This window comes from Tamandua tetradactyla, chromosome 1 (assembly GCF_023851605.1).
Source record: "Tamandua tetradactyla isolate mTamTet1 chromosome 1, mTamTet1.pri, whole genome shotgun sequence".
Classification (NCBI taxonomy): Eukaryota; Metazoa; Chordata; class Mammalia; order Pilosa; family Myrmecophagidae; genus Tamandua; species Tamandua tetradactyla.
The window spans coordinates 88,843,150-88,869,294 of NC_135327.1; the positions used below are offsets into that span (position 1 = coordinate 88,843,150).

At 37.4% G+C, this 26,145-nt stretch overlaps 1 protein-coding gene across 4 annotated transcripts in view; it reads right to left on the minus strand.

Moving 5' to 3' along the window:
- Positions 1-2,218: 2,218 nt before the first annotated feature.
- Positions 2,219-26,145, minus strand: part of BBS9 (Bardet-Biedl syndrome 9) — a 699,527-nt gene continuing 675,600 nt past the window's right edge. For 2 of the 4 annotated variants that reach the window (XM_077120084.1, XM_077120081.1), the window contains 2 exons: positions 3,067-3,224; positions 2,223-2,410 (listed from right to left, as the gene is read on the minus strand). In XM_077120084.1, coding sequence (XP_076976199.1) covers positions 3,109-3,224 — 116 coding nt within the window. In that variant the 3' untranslated portion in view covers positions 2,223-2,410; positions 3,067-3,108. Of the gene's footprint in view, positions 2,411-3,066; positions 3,225-26,145 lie in introns of all 4 variants that reach the window. The other 2 variants (XM_077120094.1, XM_077120102.1) reach the window with 2 other exon arrangements.

Genomic DNA, 26,145 nt, shown 5'->3' on the forward strand with positions numbered 1-26,145 from the left:
TGAGTGAATACTGGGTCCACTGTTCCATCTTTATCCCAAAACTCAGGACCGAACCTGTGGCTGCAGAAACTTTTTTCTTTTTTTTATGTCATTGTTCAGCCAAATCGTGGGGCCAATCATTTTACTTTAACCTGACTTATGTCAAATTCTTACTAGGTCCTGCTTCAGCTTTTATTTATAGCCTATTTATAAAAACACATATTGTGTACTCATGCAATACTACCAACACAGTAAAAGATGATAATAGAGGTTCTCAAATCTATGTTGTAAATTTGCTATAAATAGATAAGATATTTTCTCAAAAGGTGCTTTGTAGTTTTTCTTGAGTTGTTTCTGACAAACGTACATAGAATCTGTTTGCTGGAAATGAGCTGGGCCAGACAGAAAAGTATGCCTGGGGTACACAGGCTCAATGCAAGATATTATTGATGGTGGGGGCATCTGACAGGATGTCCAGGGAAAGGTCTAGAAATGTTCTTTTTCTGATTCCTAATATGTTCCAGTAAGTATGCAGTCTTTTATACCCAATATCCAATTTAATCCTTGTAATAATTGTGTGAGGTAGTTGTTATTCTCTCCATTCCATCAATAAGGAAAATGAGGCTCAGGGAGGTTAATAGCATGGCCACTGCACTGTAGGTTAGACCCTAGGGTGCCAAATTATAAAGTTCAAGGAAGCCCATCCACTCCAAACCTCTCCACCGCCCACCCCAACCTCACTCCCCTCACTGATAGAAGCTTTAAGGGTCTGCCCACCTTATCCTTCTTTTTGATAAGTATGTTAACCAAAGTTGAGCCCAGCACCCACCCACCTCCCAACTGAAACTCATCTGGACAAGGCAGGAGACTTGGGAGAGCAGGGACTCTGCAGGTTTTCATTCATGAATCTATAGGGACGCAAAGGCCTGCACGAGGAAGGGATTTTGTGCAGCTTCCTGAGATGGGGCAGCCAGAAGGCTAGGCAGCATCTGTCTCTGTTATTGAGTCCCAAACAAGTCCTTTGGACTCAGGTCTGAACTATGAAGAAAGGAGCTCTGTCACAAGATGAAACAGCTGTTTTCACGAGATCAGGAAGGGCTCTGAGAGATGAGGGGAGTAGGGGAAAGGGAGACAAAGGAAACAGTTTGATGCTGAAGCAACAAACTCAATGCAGGAAAGGCCATCCACAGGCAAGAAGTTTCCCTTTTACTAACCTCAAAACCACATTTCCCAAGATGACTATACAAACCCAATTTTAACTAGAGGAAGAGAAATAGCTTTTCCCCTGTGCAACAGTCCGGTTAAACTTGCAAAGAAGTTTAAAATTACCAGTATTCCTTTATTACCTCATGAGAAATCTATCCCAAACATCTTGGGAGGGATTAGTAAAACCCATAAACATAACATGATAAATATATTTTGGTATTCACCTGGTAAAGAGTCCTTCTCTTATCACTATCCCAATATTTTTCAAACCTCAAAAAATATATGCATATATCACCCTCACCAATTTCAAGATGCAAAATAATTGTTAATAGTATCCAGGACTTCCCAGCCTTCAGAATTTGTCCGTTGAGATATATGACTTTTCCTGAGAAACATTTCTAAAACATATCCCAAAAAATATATCTGGCAATTTCCTCAGAAAAAAAGGCAATTGAGTGAGTCAACTTCAGAAATTTCTAAGAATGATTTTAAGTGTTTTTCAAAACAAAACAAAAGCAAAAGACATAAAATCATTTTCTAATAAAATCAGTGACCACATTTGTACTTTGCCTAATGGAAGCAAACAGTCTGATCCACAGTAAAATAACAGGTAAAGAGAAAGGAATTTAGCATAAGGAGAATCCTTCAGTGAGCACAGCATGCACGAGGCTCTTTCAGGGGTTAAGTACTTAGGTAAGTGGCTTTCCTCTGTGCAAAATGCCGTAATTCACAGCCTTGTTTGGTTTTTGTTAATCCAAGTTGGGGACTGCTGATTGGGTCACACACAAATGCTTTAGAAGGGGTTAGACTGCCAAACACTTACCCAGTTAAGAGATTTTCATGATCCCTTGTCAAGGACCAAAGAAATTCTTCCTTAATGCCAAAATGAAAACATGGCCTCAACGGCCTCCAGGCATCCTCCTCAACCAAATTGTGGATGAGTTAAATGTTTTTATTGACATCTGACTGCTTCCAGTGTTTTTTATTTTCAAGAAAGAGTGCCTGCCGGTAGAAGTATATGGCCTTTTTGCACACTGTATAAGTTAAAGTCAACACACAAAAGACCCTGCGTAATTATTTATTTTATTGTTGTAGGCAGATGGGAGGAATAGGAAAGGAAGGGCTGTGGTTTGAAGTCCAGTGATGGTCAGTGGTAGCTCTGAAGCCAAACACTGAGGCCCAAATGCGTCATTCTCAGATGAGAAAACAACAGGTGTAGACAAATCTAGAGGTAGAGAAAGGCAGAAGAGGCAAGTCAAGCCAGAATGAACAACCCACAGGGGTTACCAAAAGTGGGGAGTGTTCTCTCTGAGATAGAAGGGTGGGCTCCTCAGGGTCAGGAGGACTGAAGGGTGTACAAGAAGCCTTGCTTGGAGGAAGTTCTGTTGGCCAGATGGGGGCAGCACCAGATATTCTGAGTGCAATAACTATATAACCTCTCTTGTTGCTTGTTTTAGCAACAGAAAATACTGCCCCAAAATGTTTTCCATTCCTTTCATATGATTCTGAAATAAATAGAAGACAGCTTCCACCCTCTTCCCAAGGGTATCAGAAGAGCCATGAATGGTAACCATTTCTCAAGGCTGCAACTGCTCTTTGGGATAACTGCTGGCCAAAAGGGTTAATAATCTTGCTCAAATGAAGAGCAATCAGCAAGCGCCCAGAAATACCAATCACATGAGAAAATCAATCCCTTGAAAAGACGGTAAAGGAAATAATAAAGAAAATGGATTTGCTCATTTGAGCACATACCCCCTTCTCCGTGTCATAGTTCACCATAGTCCTGGCACCCCAGTTTGGCCCGCAAATAATTTCTTCCCTACAGTTTTCAGCCTAATTTGTAGGTAAATTTCTTCTCCCCGTCAACATGAAATACAATACCTTTCTGTGATGAGAGAGAATTTGTTCCACTCTATACACCAATTAGCAGCTGTGATTCCTCATCTTGGTTCCCCTGTTCCTCAATGGAACATTTTTGAGCAGGAACAGACTCTCTCTGCAGGATCTCTTCAACACCCTCATCATCAGAACCCAAAGCTCTGAAAGCACAGGAGAATCAAGGTGGCACTGTAGTGCAATGTAAGTCATGGTTGAATTCTTCTGTGCAAACCACACATTCATATCCATTGTTTTCATACCATCTGAAATTACATCAGGCTAGAACTTGGGCAAGGACAGGGTTTCTTAGTGTCCCCACCACTAAGCCTGCACATGGTAGACAGTACGTGCTTGTGGAATGAACGAATGGGTGAAAAGATGAATAAATGAATGAGTGACGAAGGCAAAGCAGTATGTCCGGGAAGTGTGAGGAGTTCAGTGTGGCTGGAGGATGTGTGTGTGTGTGTGTTAGGTAGGGGAGTATGCATAGAAGCAGCCAGGGAAGGAGATGTCATGTAGAATCTAGGGTCCACCTAGGATGTGAATTTGATCCTGAAAGCTGTGGGGATCCACTGAAGAGCTTTAAGGAGCAGCTGCCTGAGGAACCTACCACTCAGGAGACATGCAGTGTGCTTAAGCTTTGGGGGCCGTAGAGAACTAGTGAGGACAGATTGGCTTTTAACTGACATGGGAGTGAGAAAGATCGTGGTTTACTAATCCAATTGAGTTCGCTCAACAGGCAGTAAACACAATTTGCCATGAACCATAATTATACCAGTTTGATCTCTTTATTCCAAAAATTTCACCAGAAGAGTCAATTATGTGTTGATTTTAAAAACAAAACAGAGTATTTGAACTTGTACCCTGCAAAATTCCCGTACCTGCCTTTCTCACTTCATTTATCTTTTTTTCTATTTCAATTTGAATTAAATCCTCCACAAATTAAATGGACTTGCTTTTGTCACACTACTTGAAGCAATTTTCAAGTAGATCTGTTTTGCTTTGTTTGTGTCTCAACTATAACTTTTCTGTGTGTTTTAATCATTATTCGGCAAGAGATTTTCAGATATAATTAAAAGCAGCTAATCACATCAAAAAATGTAAATGAAGTTTCATAAACCTGTGGAATATTAGAAGAGAAAATGTAAATAGTATCACTGTGAGAACTGTGCCAGGTTTCACAAGGAGACTACAAATTGCATAAAAGGCCTTGAAATATAAAACTGTTGAATAGAGATGGCACAAATCTGAAACTAGCCTTTTAAAAACCTTCTAAATATTTACAGCAATAAAATACAGAGGAATTTTTAGAGAATCTTGGAGGTAACCACAGTAGCAAGTGTAATTTTTGATGTTCAATTTGCTGATAATATAAGAAAGACTGTATTTACTTAAGGGAGATCCAGAATATGTGGTTTCACAGAAGTGTAATTTTATAATCAATTACGGCATGTCTTCAGGTTTACTTGACATGTGAAGTGGAATCCCTCATATCTGATAAAAGTTAAATGATTTAGCTTTAAAATATGAGAAATGTAATGAAGTGAACCAATTATCATTTGCGCTCCTACCACGTATCAAGCCTTGTGCTGAAAGTTTTATTTATTTTAGCTCAACTTAGTCTGCACGACTTCTGGGTGAGGTAGGGGTCATTATACTCGATTTACATGTACTAAGGTCTGAGGTTCAGAAAGAGCAGAGCAGACCCCCTCCCCCACCCCGAGGTTTGTGACCTGAGTCTACCTGAGCCCTAAATTCCTATGCATTTTCAACAGTCACCCAGAATTTAAAAAGATATATATTAACAAAGACGAGAAAGATGAATTGTTGAATTATTTACTAACTGAGAGCTTACAAGTGAATATTTTAGCAAGAACCAACAATCCATACGGAGGATTTAAGAGTAATTTTGTAAATGGCGTTCTTTGACATTGGAAACTAGCTCTAATTCACACATAATGCACATTCTCCTTGTTTGTGTTTTTTGCCCCTGAATAGACTTTAATACACTTGTCCCAGAGGTCAGCGTTTATTTTGCTCTTTGTGCACAGTCTGTTCAACAAATTGTACAAATAAGTACTCAGTAAGGACTTGGATGAGGACAATAATTCAGTTCAACCAGAGCCCACTCTGTCTCCTTCCTTGGATGCCCATTCCCACCTCCAAGCCTGGGGCAGAATTAGGAGAACTGGGTGTGCCGCTGTGAGCACTTGTCAACTTGCGTGTTGCTTAGCTGTCGATTTACCTCGCTGCTTAGAAGGCAATAAGACTATTTTAATTTCATTTTCCAAGCGTTTGTTGCCAGTATGCAGAAATATTGTTTCTTTATATTGACCTTGTCTCCTGTGATTTTGCTAAATGAATTTATTAATTTGAGTAGCTTTTGTGATGTTTATATTATCTGTGAATAAGTATGGTTTTATGACCTCCATTCTAATATCTGTACCATTTGTTTAATTATTATTGCACTGAATAGAGCAGACACATTTTGCCTGGGTCCCCATCTCAGAGGAAAGTCTTTCACAATTAAGAATGATGTTAGCTGTAGAGTTTTCACAATGCTGTTTAGCAACTAAAAGAAGTTCCCCTCTGTTCCTAGTTTGCTGAAAATTTTTAATGAATATTCAGTTTTATCGAGCATTTGGCTGTGCATCTATTGAGACATCATATTGTTTTTCTTCTTATTCTGTTAATATGGTGAATTACCTTTAATGACTTTAAAAGGTTAAACCAACATTCCATTTTGGGAATAAACCCCACTTGGTTATGACATATTAACCTTTTTATAGATTGCTGGGTTCTAATTGCAAATGTTTAGGTCAGGAGTTTTGCAACTAAATTAGTGAGGGGATAGTGGTCTCTACTTTTCATTATTGTTATTGTTGTTTTTAATCATGTTTTGTCTGGATTTGGTGTCAGAATAAACTGGCTTCAAAACACAAATTAGAAATGATTATCCCTACTGTTTTCTAAAAGTTCATGTAGGATTGATATTATTTCTTTATTAGAAAGGTTGATAGAATTCACTGGGGAATTCATGATCTGAGGTTTCTAGTTATGAGTTAAATTTCTTTAAGAGAAGTTAGACAATCTAGATTTTCTATTTTTTCTGTCAGTTTTTATAACCTGTATTTTTCCAAAGATTTTTCTATTCTTCTAAGTTGTTGAATTTGTTGGCATAAGGCTGTTCATGAAATTCCCTTATTATCCTTTAATGTCTATAGGCTCTCTAGTCATATTCCTGATATTTTTAGTTTGTCTTCTCTCTTTTTGCTTTGTCATTGATTTCTATTATTAAATTTCACTGATTTTTACTCATTTTCTTCCTTTGGGTTTGACTTACTTTTATTTTCTACTTTTTTAAAGCTTTTTAAGAAAACTTTATTTTCTAGCTTATTCTCTGAAATAAGGATTTAAAGATATAATTTTCACTTTAAGCACTGTATGGGATTTATTGCACAAATTTTGGTGTCATGTTTTCTCATTATCTCTTAATTAAAAATATCTTCTAAGTTCTCTTTAAATCATGGGTTATTTACAATTGTGTTTTTAAATTTCTAAATGTTTGGAAATTTTCCAATTATCTTTCTGCAATTCATTTTTAATTTAATTCCACTGTCTTCAAAGAATACACAGAATTATTTTAATTTTTAAAAATTTCCTGAGCCTTGTTTTATGACTAGCATATGATCTACCCATTACATTATCTACCTACTACTATTACTTTAGGTGAACATTCTCTGGGCACTTGAAATAATGTCTATTCTATCATTGTTAGGTGGCATGTTTCATAGATGTCAATTAGGTTGACGGGGTTGTTCATGTCTTCTGTATCTGTATTGATTTTCTGTCTGGTGGTTGTTTCCATAAATGAGAGGACTACTGAAATCTCTAATTATAATTGTGAATTTGTCTGTTCTATCAGTTCTATCACTTTTTGCTTCATGTATTTTGAAGTTCTGTTATGTGCATATACATTTAAGATTTCTATGCCTTCTTGATAAATTTGTCCTGATTATTTTTTTGGGTGGTGGTAGGGGATGCATGGGCCAGGAATCAACTTAGGTCTCCCATATGGCTAGTGAGCATTTTAGCACTGAAGCACCTGCGCGTATCTTGGTATTATTTTTAAATGACTTTATCTCTGACAATATTCCTTGTTATGAAGTTAATTTTTCTGACTTTAATATAGCCTCTCCAGCTTATTTTAAATTAGTGTTTACATGCTATATCTTATTTTTCCTTTTACTTTTAACCCAACTGTGTCTTTATATTTGAAGACTTTATTTTATAGATGGAATTTAGTTATTCTGCTTATTAAAAATTACTTGGAATGTAGTTAACAATATGATTGGGTTTAAGTCTACCATCTTGGGTCAGAATTTTTGCAACTATATTTGTGAGGAGATAGTGGTCTCTAGATTTCCTTATTGTTGTTTTTAATCAGGTTTTTGTCTGGTTTTGGTGTCAGAAACTGGCTTTTTTTTTTTCAAAAAAGCCAGTTTCCATTTTCCCGTATTTTCCTTGTTCCTTTAGTTTTCTCTTTTCTTTTGAATTAGTTGTGTATTGCTTAGTGTTCTTTTGTCTCCTATGTTGGCTTCTATTTCTATTTGTTTGTTTTTCTAGTGGTTGCTCTGGGATTTACAAATATATCTTAAACACATCAGAACTATCTTCTATACTTTATCCTTTCTGCAGTTTAAAGATGTTCCATTGTCTTTTGGCTTGCATTGTTTCAATAAGAAGTCATCAGTTTTCATATTTTGTTTCCCTGTATGAAGAGTCTTTTTCACTGAATGCTTTTAAGATCTTCCTTTTCACTATTTTTCAGCAAATTATATGTGCCTTATTGCAGTTTTATTTATTTTTATCAGGGTTTATTTTATTAAGGTCCATTGAGATTTTTAGATTTTTGGATTTGAAGTTTTCCTCAAATTTGGAAAATTTCATCCATTGTTTTTTCAAACATTTTTTTCTTGTCTTTTTACCCTCTCCCCCAACTTCCTTGAGGGATCCTATTATACATATTAGAGTCTTTGATATTTTTGTATTGGCCATGGAGGTTCTGTGTATTTTATACTTGGATATCTTTCACTCTGAACTTTGGATTTGAATAATTTCAATTGCTTTGTTTTCAAGTAAATTGATTTGTTTTCTTCTGCAGTATTGGATATTCTATTAAGTCCACACAGTGAATTTTCCATTTCATATATTTGTATTTTCTCTAGGAGTTCCATTTGTTTCTTTTAAAAAATCTTCTACATCTTTCTTCATTTTGTTCATGTTTTCTTTTAAATCCCTGAGCTTAATTAAAATAGTTATTGTAAAGCACTTGCTTGCTAATTCTAGCTTTCTCTGTCATTCCTGGGTCTATTTCTATTGACTTATTTTTCTCCTAGTTATCGAACATAAATTTTTCTGCATCTTTGCATGTCTATAAATTTGTTACTGAATGATGTCATTGTTGTGTTACTTTGTTTAGTGTCTGAATTATGTTGCTTTCCTTTAAAAACTGTTGAATTTTGTTTTGGTAGACAGTCAAATTACTGCTAGGTTAGTCAGATCATTTTGAGGTTTAAGTTTTATTAGGGCTGATATAGTATAGCCTTACTTTACTTTAGAACTAGTTTAGCCCTACTACTAAGATGGGACCCTTTAAGGGTCTTTACCAAATTTACTGAGTGTTCAACAGGTTATCCCCATTCTCACTGGCTGAAATTTGAACATGTCCCTTAGCCTTATTTGAGCTCTGGGAATTGTTCATGTTATGTCTCCATGGTAGTTGTTCTTTGGCTGGCATTGTGGGGTTCACGCCAAGGAAATCAGCTTGTGTTCAGAAACTGAAGGTTAACCCTATACATGTACCTGGAGTTCTTTTTCTGAGCTTCACACTTCTCTCCAGAATTCTGCCCTATAAATTCTAGCCAGCTTGCCTTCTCAAATTCTGAGCTCTGTCTCCTCAATTTGGTGAGACTAGTATGTTGTTTGGGTTCCCTTTCTTATGTCAGGAATTGCCTCCAGAGGGATAGCTGGGACAATTGTAGGACTCAATTCATTTGTGTTCTATCATCCAGGGATCACAGGATTATAGTGACTGTAACCAAATGTCTATAAACAGTTATTTAATATATTTTAAAAAGTTTTATATTTGCTTCATTAGGAGATAAAGCCTGATACTAGCTAGTCACTCACAGTTGGAAATGGATGTCTCAATAGTGTATTTTTTATCTCTACATTTTAAGTACCTATCAGGCTTGGAAAGGAGGCTGTTGAATGAATGAATGAATGAATGAATGATGACAAGCTTAGCAGGGCAGAAATCTTTAAGTAAAAGATTTTTTTAAAAAGATTTAAATCTTTGACTTTTCTTTTCTGTATGCTGTATGGTGGGTGTTCTAGTTTGCTAGCTGCTGGAATGCAGCACACCAGAGATGGATTGGCTTTTAATAAAAGGGGATTTATTTCATTAGTTCTTCAGAGGAAAGGCAGCTAACTTTCAACTGAGGTTGTTTCTTATGTGGGAAGGCACAGGGTGATCTCTGCTGGCCTTCTCTCCAGGCCTCTGCATTCCAACAACTTTCCCCAGGGTGATTCCTTTCTGCATCTCCAAAGGCCTGGGCTGAGCTGCAAGTGCTGAGATGAGGTATGCTGAGCTGCTTGGGCTGTGCTACATTGAACTCTCTCATTTAAGCACCAGACAATTAAATCAAACATCATTCATCATAGCAGGCACACCTCTTAGCTGACTACAGATGTAATGAGCAACAGATGAGGTTCATGTATCATTGGCTCATGTCCACAGCAACAGGACTAGGTACCTTCACCTGGCCAAGTTGACAACTGAATCTAACTACCACAGTGAGGGTCACATTTCATTCTTTTTCCATGTGAGTATCCCATTATTGCAGGACCATTTGTTGAAGTTTTGATTGTGTTGTGTTTGTTTGTTTGTTTTTGGGAGGTGCATGGGCTGGGAATTGAGCCCAGGTCTCCTGCATGGCAAATGAGAATTCTACCACTGAACTATCCTTGCACCCCAAGATTTAACTTACTTTTTCATAATGGGCTTAGGGCTAGCAATTTACAGTCAAAGTTATTTCAATTATTCCTAATCAATATAAAATTCAACAGAATTAATACTAAATAATTAAAAACTGACTGGGGGAGGGGCAATCACTACCCCATCCCTAATCTCTCACCTTTAATCACAAGGTAGGAAATTCTAACAACCTGAGAACTCTTCCAAAGACTAGATGAGGCTGTAATTCAACACAAGGTTATGGCTTCTGTTGGACATGACTTAGATGTCCTGGGCCCTATGTTCAGTTTGTTTGTTCTTACAGGTACTCTTCTCAGTCTGGTTAGCAAATCTCAAAGCATTTGACTTAGGAAGATGTGAAGCATACCTTCTGATCTGGACTCAGCCTTCTTAAAATGTCTTCATGAACCAAACTTTAAAAAAATTCAGTACTCTTATTCTTTATAAAGTATCTAATTAAATGCAAAGTAGTTGTTCAGCAGAATTTCCTTGCGACAGCTTCTACACTGCTACTTATGTTTGAGGATATGAAGCCTCTTTCCAATAAGAGCTAAAATTTGTCAAGTGCTCACTGTGTACCAGATACTACTCTCAATATTTCATGTATAGTTTAATTTTCACATAACACTAGCAGCTATTATTATCATCATTTTAAAGATAAGAAAAACAAAGCTCTTAAATGTTAAGTAATTTGCCCAAGATCACACAAGTATTTAGTAAAATTTAGTAAAATTGGAACCCCATTAGCTAGGCTTCAAAACCTGCACTTTTAGCCAGTACAGTATGTTTCTTCTCACTTCAAGAACTTCCAGATGTAAGAAAACATTTAGGGGATGGAGTATAAGTTTGAATTCCTTGGGTATACTTCCAAGTAGGACATATATCCATAAAGAGCCTAGTTCAAAATTACTATCATTCTGGTAATTTCTTTTTAGTTTTAAGATACACATGATTTAATGTATGATATGTAGTGTTACAATTTAGGAATTTTGTGAGACCTTAACCAAATTATTTAATATATATATAATCATTCTAATTTCTAATATAAGTCAAAAACAATTTAGGGATTACATGAGATCATAACTAAAATGATTAAATATATAATCATTCTAATTGCTAAGATAAGTCATAAAAACCCACTAATTTTTAACAATAGCTGATCAGAAAGCTAAGTGTATCTTAAGAGTAAATCTTTATGAGAACCAGGGGGAAGAAATATCAGCATTTTTCACTGATGGAGCTTTTGATTTGCTAGGCTCCATCGGTGATATATGTCATAGGAAGGCACTTTATATGAGCCACTTCAATAATTATTATAGCTACTTCGACAATGACCAAAGGGAATCTGACCACTGTATCACCAGTGATATCTCTTTACCCAGACAAGTTTCTTCACTTGGACAACAGAAATAAAAAGAATACCTTCCTCATATGGGCATAAAGAAGTTCAAGTGCTATAATTTGCATAGAACTCTGTTCTAGTTTTCTAGCTGCCAGAATGCAATATACCAGAATCAGAATGGCTTTTAAAATGGAGAATTTAATAAGTTGCTAGTTTACAGTTCTAAGGCCGAGAAAATGTCCCAGTTAAAAGAAGTCTATAGAAATGTCCAATCTAAGACATCCAGGGAAGGATACCTTGGCTCAAGAAGGCCAATGAAGTTCAGGGTTTCTCTCTCAAGTGGAAAGACACATGGTAAACATGGTCAGGGTTTCTCTCTTGGCTGGAAGGGCATATTGGTGAACATGGCATCATCTGCTATCTTCCTCTCCAGCTCCCTGGGAGGCATTTTCCTTCTTTATCTCCAAAACTCATTGGCTGCTGGACTCTGCTTCATGGTGCTGTGGTATTCTCTGCTCTCTCTGAATTGCTCTTCATTCTCCAAAATGTTTCCTCTTCTATAGGATTCCAGTAAACTAATCAAGACCCACCCGAATGGGTGGAGACATGTCTTCACCTAATTCAGTTTTACAACCATTCTTGATTGAGTCACATCTCCAGGGAGATGATCTAATTACAGATTCCAACATACAGTACTGAATAGGGAATAAAGGAAATGGCTGGATTTATAAAATGGGATTAGGATTAAAATATGGCTTTTCTAGGGCACATACATCCTTTCAAACCAGCACAAACTCAGTACCTGGCACACATTAAGAATGCAATATAAAACTTCATTCTCATTATTTTACTGTTATTTGTAAACATGTAAAGTCATTTCCATCTTATCTCCAGAAAGAATTTTTGCTCTGCTTGTCTTATATCTAGACTCTCTGCCTAAATTTTGAGTTCAAATATAATAGGCCTGAAGGTAGTATATGCAAATATATTTAGTTTTTACTTAAATGTGTGAATTTTATTGTATGTATAGATGATTTTTGAGAAGTGTATAAACCTTTGTAACCACTAAATCAATCCAGAGAAATTTTCATCACCCCTAGAAAGTTCCCTCATGCCCCTTTGCTTCACCTCAGTAGAGGGAAGAAAAGAATACCTACAAGGAGCTGGGCATTCTTTGGAGAGAGATGATCTAGAAATCTAGTTGATGTGTGTAAAGTGATAGGGAGGGAAGGGGACCAAGGTAAGATGGGCCATAGGATTTGTAGCCAGAGAGCTAGGCCCTCTCAGCTTTGTTGCTTTTGCCACCTAGTTTGGGGGTAGGCGGTATCTTGTTGAATATGCAGATTCCCAGGCTCCACCTCAGCTAGAGCCCAGGAACTTATAAGTTTAACAAGTTAACAAGTACCCTAGGTGAATCTAATGTAGCTGTTCTTTGGATCAGAAAAGCATCAATGTATATTAAACACATGAGTAAAAGCAATATAAAATTTCTCTTTTTAAGAAAAGTCTAACATTAAAAAAAAGTCAATTGTGATGATAAAAAAAAAAAGGCCTAATCTAGGAAGTGCTTTTTTCCCATTCTTGAGGTGGGGAGCACAGAATCCCTTTCCTCAGATCATTTCAGGTTCCTCAGAGTCTCTACTGAGCAGCAGAAAATATTTCTAGACAACAGAGCCTAAGTGCTGGTTCTCAGTGCCTCAAGCAAGAGATGGGGTAAACTGGAGAAGTGGTTAAAAGCTAAGCAGGAATCTTAATATGTCCTAGTTTGCTTTTATATGCATGCTTAGTTGGCTTATAGGGAAAAAAGACAAAAAAACAAAGAAGAAATAAAAGATATATTGGGGAAAAAAAAAAAAGCTAAGCAGGAGCCTCTTCAGCTGACTTAAGATCCAGAAGCTAGGCAGACAGTCTCAGTGGGAGTGAGACTGAATGGACTTTAAAGCCTGAATAGGAGTTGACAGGCAGACCAGGAAGGAACAAGACAGAGGCAACAGCATACTATCTCAGAACTACAATTATGTTTCTGATGCTGGGAGTTAAGATACAAGGCGAGTGGTAGGAACAAGTGAAAATTCAATGGGGTCAGACTGTGTGTTCAGGAAGCAGAGTTATCTCCTGATCCAAACAAAGGGTTCATGTTAAAGAGTGAGAAGAAAGAACTCCCTTAATGTGGGGAGACCTTTCAGAGCAGGATCTGTGCTTTAGTCAAATCTGATACAGTGCTGCTCCCCCAGTGCATACTCAGGTATTGAGCTGAGTTGCAAGACTGGGCGTGAGGCAGAAGATAGGAGCTGGATGCTGGTTAATGACCATCTAAAACCTCAAATGTCTAACCACTCTGGAAATTAAGGTTTAAGGGAATTGTAAATGGAGGTGGTTTCCTGTGTCCCTTGCATATTACTTGCATATCAAGTCATAGAAGAGGGCTCTGGTAGGAGGAGGGTCAGGCATCCAAGCCTCATTGCTTGGAGTGCCTGTTGGGGAGGGGCATGGTCTCTTTATATTGTTGGTTGAACTAAAGAGGAGGAAATGCTAACAGGTGTTAGTTTAGTGCCCAGAAAGAGAAAAAAAAGGGAGAAGGAGAAGAAAATTTTATCTCCATGGTTTCTGGGTAAAGGTACCAGTAGGGCAGATTAGACATATGGGCTGAGCACAGACAGATCCAGATCCTTTAATAGATACTCGGCAGGTTTTCTAGCCTTTTCCTTCCTTCTATACCCCTATTCCACCTTGAACTGCAGCCCTTTGAGTACTAGAGGAAACAGGAGGCTGAATCCACAGAAGGCAGTATATTCTGTGCTGCTCCAGGTGGTAAATAAATGAAAAGACAAAAAACATAAAATTATAATTTCCCTACAGAATAGTTGGGTACTTGTTTTGCATGGATTGCTGAGAAGACTCTCAACAAACACACATTCAAATTGTTGGTGTCAATGAAGCCTAGCAGGTATGTCTGCCAAGAGTGTTGGTTAAGTACTACAATATATCAGAGTACATTTCCTAATACTGGGTGGTTTCTGTTTACGGCATTTAGTTATTGAAATGGGACTTGCATTAGACAAGATGTGCCTTCACTGGCTACTCATTTAGCTAGGTTACTCTATAATCAGGATGACCATACATTTCAGTTTGTCCAGGACCATTTCAGTTCAGTCCTATTTCCCAGCATATTTATTAACGCCCCTCTTCACTCTCAAAAGTGTCTCACTTTGGAAAATGTGGAGAGAGAGAGACGTATGTAGTCACTGTTGGGAGGGAAGTAGAATGGTGCCGCCCCTCAGGACTGCAATGTGGTGGCTCCTCAGGAGGTGAGAATGTGCATCTGAACGGGCATTTGCACACTGGTGTTTATGACAGTAGTGAATTGCCATGGATGGAGATGGTCTAAGGGTATATCAACTGAGGAATGGAAAGGGGAACAGTGGTGTAAACATATAATGGACTGTTGAGAGACTGCAGGAAAGAATAAGTTGTGAGGCATGCAACTAGGTGAAGGAAACTTGCAGTGAGGATGTTGAATGAAATAAGCCAGAAACAAAAAGACAAATAAGATAATGCCTCACTAACATGGATTAACTATAATGTGCAAACTCTGAGAATTGAAGTCAAGAGCACAGGTTATCATGTGAAGTCCTATTGAAAAGGTTCTTAAGATTGTAAACTTTTACAGCCATCACATCTATTCCAGAGTTGTAACTGTTATTTCTAAATTTTGAGATTCTGAGCTCTGTGTATTACCTGGTCATTCCCTGGAACTTCAGGTTCAGAGCTAGAGTTCTATAGCTATGAAAGTCAGCATCACCCTGTACTGCAACTGTTAAAAAAACACTGAAAAAGTGATCAGACTTCAATTAGAGGTGTGAATGAAGCTGATCTGGGTAGGACTAAGGTAAATCACACTAATGGGTAAAGGATGATATTGACTGTATTTTAAAACTTCAACTTCTGTGTGAGACCAAAGGAAGAGATGTTTATTTGGTGCAAAATTTGTATTTTCAGTATCACACTAATTTAACTTGTATGGTCAGCTCATTCGAACACCATAATTATATGGACCTTGAATAGTGAATGAGCTCTTGTTGGTGTGTGGAGGTTGGTGTAATGCCCCAGCACATCCCAGAGTAATCTGGTCAGAAGCTTAAAAAGTATTTGCAAAGTCCCCTTGAGCAACTGGGGGAAAAGGTGGAAATACTAAACCTCCCCACCTAGGGAAGACCTGATAATCTCACAAGCATTGGGGACTGCAATTTGATGGGCCAGGCCCTCAATTTTGCGGCTTGCCCTTATGAAACTTATTCCTGCAGAAGAGAAGCAAACCTACTTTTGATTACGCCTAAGAGTCATCCCCAGAGAACCTCTTTTGTTGTTCAGATATGGCCTCTCCCTCTAAGCCAACTCTGCAGGTGAACTCACTGCCCTCCCCCACTATGTGGGACATGACTCCCCAGGAATGAGCCTGGCCCTGGCAACATGGGAGTTCATAAGCCATGTGGAGCAGAAGGGGGAAGAGAAATGAAACAAAATAAAGTTTCATGGGCTGGAAGATTTCAAATAGAATCAAAAGGTCATTCTGGAGGTTATTCTTATGCAGTATGTTTTGTATCATTTTAGATGAGGTATCATTTTTGTGTGTGTAATGCTATGCTAAATGACACATACACAAGTCATGTTTCCAATTCCAACCCTCTCCTCCCAGCCAGTCCACTTCTACCCACGCAATTCTGATAGAGCCAGTTGAAAACCCCTGCACTATATTATACACTCTTCATAACATTATATGGAGGTGAAAAGATATACAGGATTCCTGTTTGGAACGATGGAAATGTTTTAGTAATAGATGGTGATGATGGTGGCACAACATTGTGAACGCAATTAACAGCACTGAAATACATATCTGAATGTAGTTAAAAGGGAAAATGTTAGATTATATATATGGTAACAATGCAAATTTTTTTAATTATAAAATTGTGCTTTTACCTATTGTAACAAATGTTTCATACCAATGCGAGTTGTTAATAATAGGGTGCTATGTGCAGATCCTGAATTTTATGCATGATTATTCTGTAAATGCACAAATTCTCTAATAAAGAAGAAAAGAGAGAGAGAGAGAACACTGTGGGAATATCATGGTTATAGAAGAGATACGGGTCTAGGAGAATCCACTCCTAGTGCTCTTCCAAACACTAAGGAACAATGACAGGATTGCATTTTAGTGTTCTTTGAAGTTTTTGAAGCCCTTTCATGTGACCATTTATCTTTGATTTCCAGAACAACCTCTAAGAGTGATAGAGACCTGTAATATTACTCCCATTTTACAGATGAGAAAATAAGGGTTTGGAGATAGTCTGGCTTCTGCCACAGTAGATAAGAGAGAGGTGAGATGAGCCAGTGGCACTGTAGGGATCAATTATATCCTTGCAGATGATAGGAAGGGCTCAGAAATGAAGAGCAAAGTCAAACAGGCATTAGAGGAGGGGATGAAATTGTAGACCTGCCCAGGAAAAAGTACATCATTGTTACTTGGATGAAAAGGGAGGAACAGATCCAGACTGCACTGGTTTTAGGAGTAGAGAATGTGAAGTGTATATGTGTATGTTTTTAATGATTTTCTATTGACATTTGGGAAAAGTTGAAAATAAATTCTAACTCTCCTTCCCTATTCATCCCATGTGTGTCTAATGCTTTCTTTCAGAATTATTTGCTGATTGCTTTTTTCCCCTCATTTTTGTGAGCTGCTGAGTGTGAAAGATGAGGATTACATACTTTTACTTTACCCCAAAGGATGAGTTAACTATTTTATTTTATCCAGGAGAAAAAAAAAAATCTTGGTAAAATAAAAGCTTTAGATTCCTCAATTATGACCAGAGACCTTAAGAGATTTTCTCATTTTCATCCTTAAATAAACAAGACAACAGTTCATCTATATGCAGCAAGAAAACATGAAAGGATTCAATGAATATTATAGCTCTAAATGTCATTAAGTGGCAATTGATTTGAGTCTGGGTTTAACTGGTACTCTGTCCTGTGAGAAGATAAAGTTTCTAGATTTCTGGCTTGCATAAAAGGACTTGATTCCAACTGTTTCTCACCATAAGAGGCTCTTAATATTTTTTTCAGAGGCCTGGCACATAGAAATGAGAGCCACAGGTGGCACTGTGAGCTGCTGTCTCTGGTACTGGAACCAGATGGAACAAACCTGGCCACCGTGGCTGGTTACACAGATTTTAGTCAAATTAATAGTTTTACCACTTCACTCTTACCAATCTGATGTTACTGGTGCCAAGGAAGGGGCTGCACCTCTCTTAAATTTGATAAACTGCTGTGTACTTTTAACCTACCTGGCTGGGGTGGCAGATTGGTGGATCAGTTGCTTTCGGGATAAATCCCAGCATGGTGGCTAAGAGGTAAGGGTCAGTAGGACTGTCGTTGAATGTATGAGGTGAAATATCTCTCTACAGAATTAAGGAGACTAAACCAGAAAATTGCTGCTCTGATAAACCATAAAACTTTATTTTATCTTTAAGTAGGAAAATTAATTACCAAAAATGAAAGTGTACTTAAATTTGAGCCCAAAGCTAAGCCAAAACTCACACTGACATACATGAAGAACTCTAGTGTGTTCTTAAAGGAGTTTTTAATCCTTCCTTACAACATCCTCCTCTCTCCACACTACACCTGCCTCCAACCCCCAATACTCCTGTCATGCATTTTGGGAGTTGTTTAAAACATTGAAAAAAATGAAAAAAACAAATGAACTCTTCAAAGTGTAAATTCTATTCTCACTCTCTCACACTGTAACAAACATGGATTTACTGTGCAGCTAATGCATAGCTTCAGGGCCACTTCCTTGCCCAAGCACATGGTCATATGATTTTGCAAAATTTGGAAAAGGAAGATTACTGACTTGTAAAGACAGCTGCTTTGTCTTCTCCTTGTATTGAGCATTGGAGTGGCTGAGGACTTGGGGATCTTGCTAGGGAAAGGTGAATTGGGGATACATTTAATTTGGGTGAGTGGGATATATATATGTGGCTTGCTAGCAACTCAGTATGGTTAAATTACTGCCAGCTATTCCACTGGAGAGGTGAATTCCAGGGATTCCACTACTGCCCACTGCTCCTCCTCACCCAGTGTCCTGAGAGGAAGGTGCAGAGCAAGAGGCCATATCACTAGATGAACATGGTCTGTGGATCCAGGCAACAGACGTGTAAGTAAGGTGGGGATAAAACATGGTCGGAAAAGTACAAAATTTGATGTTCTGAACATCAGACCTGCAAAAGTGTAAGCAGCAGAATCCAGTGTCATGGAAACCAAGCAAAGTAGACATTCTCGTCTGTGAGGAATACACTTGTTAATTCAGAATACTGAATTAAAAATTCATCATACAATAACATGTTTTGGATGACACCTGTATAGAATCCATAGGAATTATTCTGATATCAACAGGCAAATTATAACAAACACATTTTCAAATGAAACCAAGAATAATTCATTAAGACGGGAAGACACATTTCAAATAAAAGTAATAAATAGACTCTTGGATTGCTTAGGAATTCAGTTAATGAAGAAGACAGAATTCCCTGGGGAATTCACTGAAAACTTCATTAGCATTCCCCACTTGCATCCTGTCCTATGATATTAGAATTTACTAATCCCCACAGTGGCATGAGCCAATTCCTATAATAAATCTCATAATATTTACATAATATTCCTATATCTATCTATCTGTCCATCCTCTATTGGTTCTGTTTCCCTGGAGAACCCTAATACAGTAGTAGTTTTCTTAAATATGACAATAACCCTAAAAAACTTACATGACATTACTAATAATGGGTGTAAAGCAGAAAGAAACCTGCATAAACTATTAGTAATAAAAAAAATGTCGGAGTAACAATGCCAGAGGAAAAACTGCATTATGTTTTTATTCTTTCTATAGAAAAGGGAATGACAAAGTTGTTGATAAGCGGAGAGGTGAATAGAGAATGTGTAGTCAAAAATAAAAGTAGGAAAAGAAGTAATAAAAAGGTATGCCAAACAATTAATTAATATAAACATTATGTTACTTCATGGATTTTGCAATATTTGTGGCAATTGTCAGCTTTGTAAATTGTGTAATTTTAAATAAATATCCTAATAAATATTTAATTTTATAATGTTAATGTTACATATTGTGCAAACATTTTTATTTCTTTTTAAGGAAGTGCTGCAAAATTGCATAAGCTTCAGATGCTCACAAAACCTGAATTCTGTGTTCAAATCAATAAGTGAACTAAGTGCTTATGGAAAAAATGAATGGTTAGGTTTTTTAAGAATCAGATCTCTCCTTAAAGCCAAACTTCAGTAAATTGAATAGGATAATCACATCAGCCTCTTCTCCTCACAATCTGCAAAACTAGATTAGGAGTTAAGACCACACCCAGTATTATAAATCACTGGTCTCTCCATTTCTCCATGATTTATTGACTTCTTTTAGGAAGTTAATTGATCTATTGATATAATGAATATTTACTAAACAGTGGAATGGTCATAGTTGTGTTCAAGGAGCTTGCAAACTCATCCCACCAGGAAAAGAAAATACCAGTTCTGAAATACAGTAAGTGAGAGGTAGGTACAGTAAGAGAGAGGAATAGAATTCTCCAGAATTTCTAAAGAAGGAAAGACAACTGCCAGCAATGGTGACTAGGAAAATTGTGAGGAGACAATATTGATTTATTCATCCCTGTACCTCGTTACAGAAAATGACTTAAGGGGCTTACAAGGGCCTGTCAATATAATAAAAGAGAATACATTAAAAGTTGGAGCCAAATGAACAGGTAGAAAAGAGAAGCATGCAATGTGGAACCAGAAAATGGTGCTAAACTTGCAGTCCCGTCATGCCTCCCCCATGTGCTCCAAAAGGGCCTCCATGGGGTGTGTGGTGCTCAGATGGGGAGATAATATATTCAATTCAAGCCTTGAAGAAAAGGTTCATGTTAGCGTTGAATATTGTTGAAATGGAATGATGGAAAACTTGTAAATTAGGGGTTTTGCAACATTCTTTTCCCATCAGCCAGAGTTGAGGCCCAATCCCTGGCCCAAGGATTGACAGCTTCGGGACATGACTCCTCGAACAAGCCACTTACTCTACTGTGCCTTGGCAGTTGTGCAATGCTATAAGTTACATCGTTTAATGTCGAAATCAACAAAACCCTTAATAATTGTGATGTCCACATGCCTTCCAGAGTTTAGCTGCTAAAATAGAAAAATAATGCCAGCTAATTCAACACTGCATAAATAGAAAGGTTATGGGAAAGGCAGCAACTTTCTATTCTAAATAGCTTTCTATTGTTCTTTCAGATCCCTCCTTAATATTGTTTTTAGTACTCAATCCACATGCTTGCTTTTCATGTTGGCGGTTGTTAATGGCATAAAAAGAAAATGATAATTTTCAATAAAATGTTATGCTCATGTTAATTCTATAAATTATAATAATTATGCTACGTCGATGATATGTTATACTGTAGGTCTTTCATAAGTACTACAGTACAATGTCCAAATAGAATATTCTCTAAAGTCCATGCTGTTAAATCATCAAATAATAAGCAACAAGAATACATTACTAATACCGATAACCTGACCAACACATACAAAGGTGGGGCACATTTTCTTATTACAAAAGTAATACATAGAATATTCTGAACATACAGACTAGCAAAAGGAAAAAGATAAAAGATCCTAATGTGCAACCAAGGTTGAAAGTCATCAAATTTGTTCTCTTTTTTTTAGGGATTAAAGTACTTCTCACATATATTTCATTCTGATTCTCTCACTCATCTTTACCTACAATTTTATGTGGTAGGGAATGGTGCAGATTGAGACTAACAACAAGTCAGAGGAAGGTGTTTTAAAAATATATATGTCTCTTGACTTAGCCAATTTTCTCAAAGAAGGTGGTTCTTTGAGAAGATCAATAAAATTGACAAACCCATAACTAGACTGACAAAGACAAAAAAAAGAGAAGCTGCAAATAAATAAAATTAGAAATGACAGGAAGGTTACTATAGGCCCTGAAGAAATAAAAAAGATCATAAATGGTTACTATGGACAACTATATGCCAATAAACTAGACAACTTAAATGAAATAGACAATTACCTAGAAAGACTGGAATAACTTGCAGGGACTTAAGAAGAAATAGAAGATGTCAACAATCAATTACAAGTAAAGAGATCAAGTCAGTCATCAAAAACCTACCAACAAAGAAAAGCCTAGATCTGGATAGCTTCACAGGTGAATTTTTACCAAACATTCCAAGAAGAATTAATACCATTCCTGCCCAAACTCTTCTAAAAATTTGAAGAAAAGGGATCACTACCTAACTCATTCTATGAAGTCAGCATTGCCCTACTACCAAAACCGGATAAAGATACTACAAGAAAAGAAAACTTCAGACCAATCTCTCTAATGAATATAGATGCAAAAATCCTCAACAAAATACTTGCAAATAGAATCCAACAGCATATTAAAGAATTATACACCATATCCAAGTGGGTTTTATTGTAGGTATGCAAGGGTGGTTCAACACAAGAAAACCATTTAATGTAATATATTGCATTAACAAATTAAAGGGAAAAACCACATGATCATTTTCATTGATGCAGCAAAGGCATTTGACAAAATTCAGCATTTTTTCATGATTAAAACACTTCAAAAGGTAGGAATCGAAGGCTACTTACTCAACACAATAAAAGTCATATATGAAAAACCCACAGCTAACATCATACTTAATGGTAAGAGACTGAAAGTTTTCCAAGGTTGGAAACAAGACAAGGATGCCCACTGTCAGTACTACTATTCAACATTGTGCTAGAAGTTTAAATAAAGCAACTAGGCAAGAAAAAGAAATAAAAGGCATCCAAACTGGAGAGAAAGTAAAACTGTCACTATTTGTGGATATGATCTTGTATTTAGAAAATCTGGGGAAAATGACAACAAAGCTGTCAATAAATGAATCCAGCAAAGTGGCAGGATACAAGATCAACATACAAAAAAATCAATGGTGTTTCTATACACTAGCAATAAGCCATCTAGACAGGTAATCAGGAAAACAATTCCATTTATAACAGCACCTAAAAGAATCAAATATCTATAAATAAACTTAACCAAGGATATAAAGAACTTGTACACAGAAAACTACAAAACATCACTATAAGAAATCAAAGGAGACCTGAATAAATGGAAACAAATTCTGAGTTAATGGATTGGAAGGCTAAATGTAGTTAAGATGTCAAATCTACTCAGTTGATCTACAGATTCAATGCAATCTCAATCAAAATTCCAACAGCCTTCTTTGCAGAAATGGAAAAACTCATTATCAATTTTATTTGGAAGGGTAAGGGGTTTCGATAGCCAAAACATCTTGAAGAAGATTGAAGTGGGAGGTTATGCTTCCTGACTTTAAAGCATATTAATAAAGCCACTGTGGTCAAAACATCATGGTATTGGCATAAAGATAGAAATTGATTAATGGTATGGAATTGAGAGTTCAGAAATAGACCCTGAGATCTATGGTCATTTGATTTTTGATAAGGGTCCCAAGTCCACTCAACTGGGACAGAACAGTCTTTTCAATATTAGGTGCTGGGAGAACTGGATATCCATAACTAAAAAAATAAAAGAGGACCTCTATCTAACACCCTATATACAAATTAACCCAAAAATGGATCAAAGACATAAATAAAAGAACCAGTACCATCAAACTCCTAGAAGAAAATGTAGGGAAACATCTTCAAGATCTAGTGATATGTCGTAGCTTTTTAGACTTAACACTCAAAGCACAAACAACAAAAGAAAAAAATAGATAAATGGGAGCTCCTCAAAATGGAAGGATACTTCAAAGGACTTTTCAAAAGGGTGAAAAGACAACTCTCTTAATGGGAGAAAATATCTGGAAACTACATATCTGATAAGGGTTTGACATCCAGAATATATAAAGAAGTCCACAATAAAAAAAACAACCCAATTAAAAAATGGACAAAAAGCATGAATAGACATCTTCCCAAAGAGAAAACGCAGATGGCTAAAAAGCACATGAACAGATGCTTGGCTTCACTAGCTATTAGCAAAATGCAAATCAAAATCACAATGAGATATTATTTCACAATTACTAGAATGGCCACTGCTAAACAATAGGCAACTACAAGTGTTGGAGAGGATGTGGAGAAATTGGAACACTTATTTCGCTGCTGGTGGGAATGTAAAATGGTATAGCCAATGTGGAGAATGGTTTGGTGGTTCTTCAAGAAGCTAAGTATAAAGTTGCCTTAAGACCTGGCAATCCAGCTACTTGGGATACACCCAGAAGACCTGAATACAGGGACAGGAACAGACATTTGGACACTGGTGTTCATAGCAGCATTATTCACAATTGCCAAAAGACGGGAACAACTGAGTGCCCGTTAACAGATGAATAGATCAAAAAATGTGGTATAGATATACAATAGAATATTATACATCAGTAAGAAGAAATGAATTTCCTAAGCACACAACAACATGGATGAACTTGAGGATATTATGTTAAGTAAAATAAGTCAGAACAAAAGGACAAGTACTGTATGATCTCACTGATATAAACTAATTATAACGTGTAAACTCATAGACATAAACTATAAAATATAGATTTCCAGGATAAAGAATGAGGCTAAGAATGGGTGGCAGTTTCATAACATGTGCAGAAACTAGGTTGATTTTAAACGTTTGGAAATGGGCAGAGGTGGTAGCACATTAATGTGAGAATGATTCTCAGTGCTGATTGGTGTGTGAATGTGGTAGAAAGGGGAAGTCTAGAATCATGTATGTCACCAGAAGGAAAGTTGGAGCTTAAAACATGGGACTGTATAACACAGTGAATCTTGTGGTGGACAATGTCCATGATTAACTGTACAAATATAAAAAAAAGTTCTTTCATGAACTAGAGCAAATGTCAGTCACTATGACAAAGAGTTAATAATAGAGGGGTATATGGGAAAAATGCACCTATTTCAAAATATGGACTATAGAGAGCAGCTAGTAAGTAGCCAGGAACAGTATAGAACAACTGCTGGGGCCACATCAGTGACCTGACACACAGCGTACCCCAGTCTGGACAAGCTGGTCTGGCTGTGAGACCACCCAGAACTGTGAGTTCCCCATGATGAGGAGGCTGGCACCCCTCCTCCACAGGCTGCTTCCCAGAGGGGAAAGGACGAAGACTTTACTAGCAGCAGGGGCTGAGTGCAACCAAGCTCCAATTGTGGAATTAATTAACAAATTCTGACTACCAAAAATGAACCCCCAGCTCAGCAAACCTCAGTAAAAGCTGAGATTGATGGTTTTTGCCACTGGCGCAGAGGAAGCAGGGCTAATGGAAAAAGGAAGACAAACAAACAAACAAAACAGAGTTTTTTCCAGATCCAACAGCACAAAATACTTGAAAAGGTCTGGGCCCTGAAGGAAAGGAGGGGGCACATACGACCCGGAGATACACAGAGCAACGTACCAACCTAAGCTCCTGACTGGCAAACCCGAGGAACAGGGTCCTGCTCTGAAAAGGATTTTTTTCTTTTCTTTTTTGTGGCTGTGTTTCTTTGGCTTGACCACTCTTTGGATACAGCTGCAGGGCTTCTCAGGCCCCAACTGCCCCAGGCAAGGGTGGAATTAAGCTTGTCTAAGAAGCAAAGAGGCTGGTCAGCGGAAAAGAAGTTAATTCCCTGGAAGCTGTGCCTTCCCCAGGAGAGGGGTGGGGCCCAGTTCAGGTGGAAACCCTCCCTCAAGGAGTTCAGACCCTGAGTCTGGAAAACCAAAGTGATTAAAGCCAGCCTACAACCACTCCTCTGTCTCAACCATGCCCCCCCAGCAGTCTGCTGAAGTTAAAGGTATCGCATCACCTTACACTGGTGGGACCCGCAGGAAGACAAGCACCACATACTGGGCAGGATAAAAAAAAACACAGAGTTTAGAAGGCTTCACAGGAAAGTCTTTCAACCTGCTGGGGTCTCATCCTCAGGGAAAACTGACACAGGTGACTCTTTCCTCTTGAGAGGAGGCTAGTCTGGTCTGGGAAAATCTGACGGGGGTCTACAATACCTAAGTAGACCCTCCTAAGGGGGGGAAAAGAAGGCACCATACAGGCAGGGCAAGAAACAAGAAAATAAGAACTGAAAATTCTGATCTGTTAAACAAAACCTAAGCTAGAGTTCTAGAATAAGCTGAACTGAATGTCAAAGAACAGATAGACAACAAGTCATCCAGCAAGAAAATCCTAGGTAAAAAAGTGAAAACAATCTCCAGAATAAACTAATTAAGGAAATTAAATGTCTAGACGCCAGCAAAAAATAATGAACCACCCTAGGAAAACTGAAGATATGGCCCAGTCAAAGGAACAAACCAACAATTCACACGAGATACAGGAGTTGAAACAATTAATTCAGGATGTTCAGACAGACATGGAAAACCTCATAAAAAATCAAATCAGTGAATTGAGGGAGAATATAAAGAAGGCAAACGATGAATGAAAAGAAGAAATTGAAGGTCTGAAAAAACAAATAACAACTTATGGGAATGAAAGGCACAGTAGAAGAGATGAAAAAAAAATGGAAACATACAGTGTTAGATTTCAAGATGAATGGATAATGATATAGCTTTTGCAATGTGACTATGTGATTATGAAAACCTTGTGTCTGATGC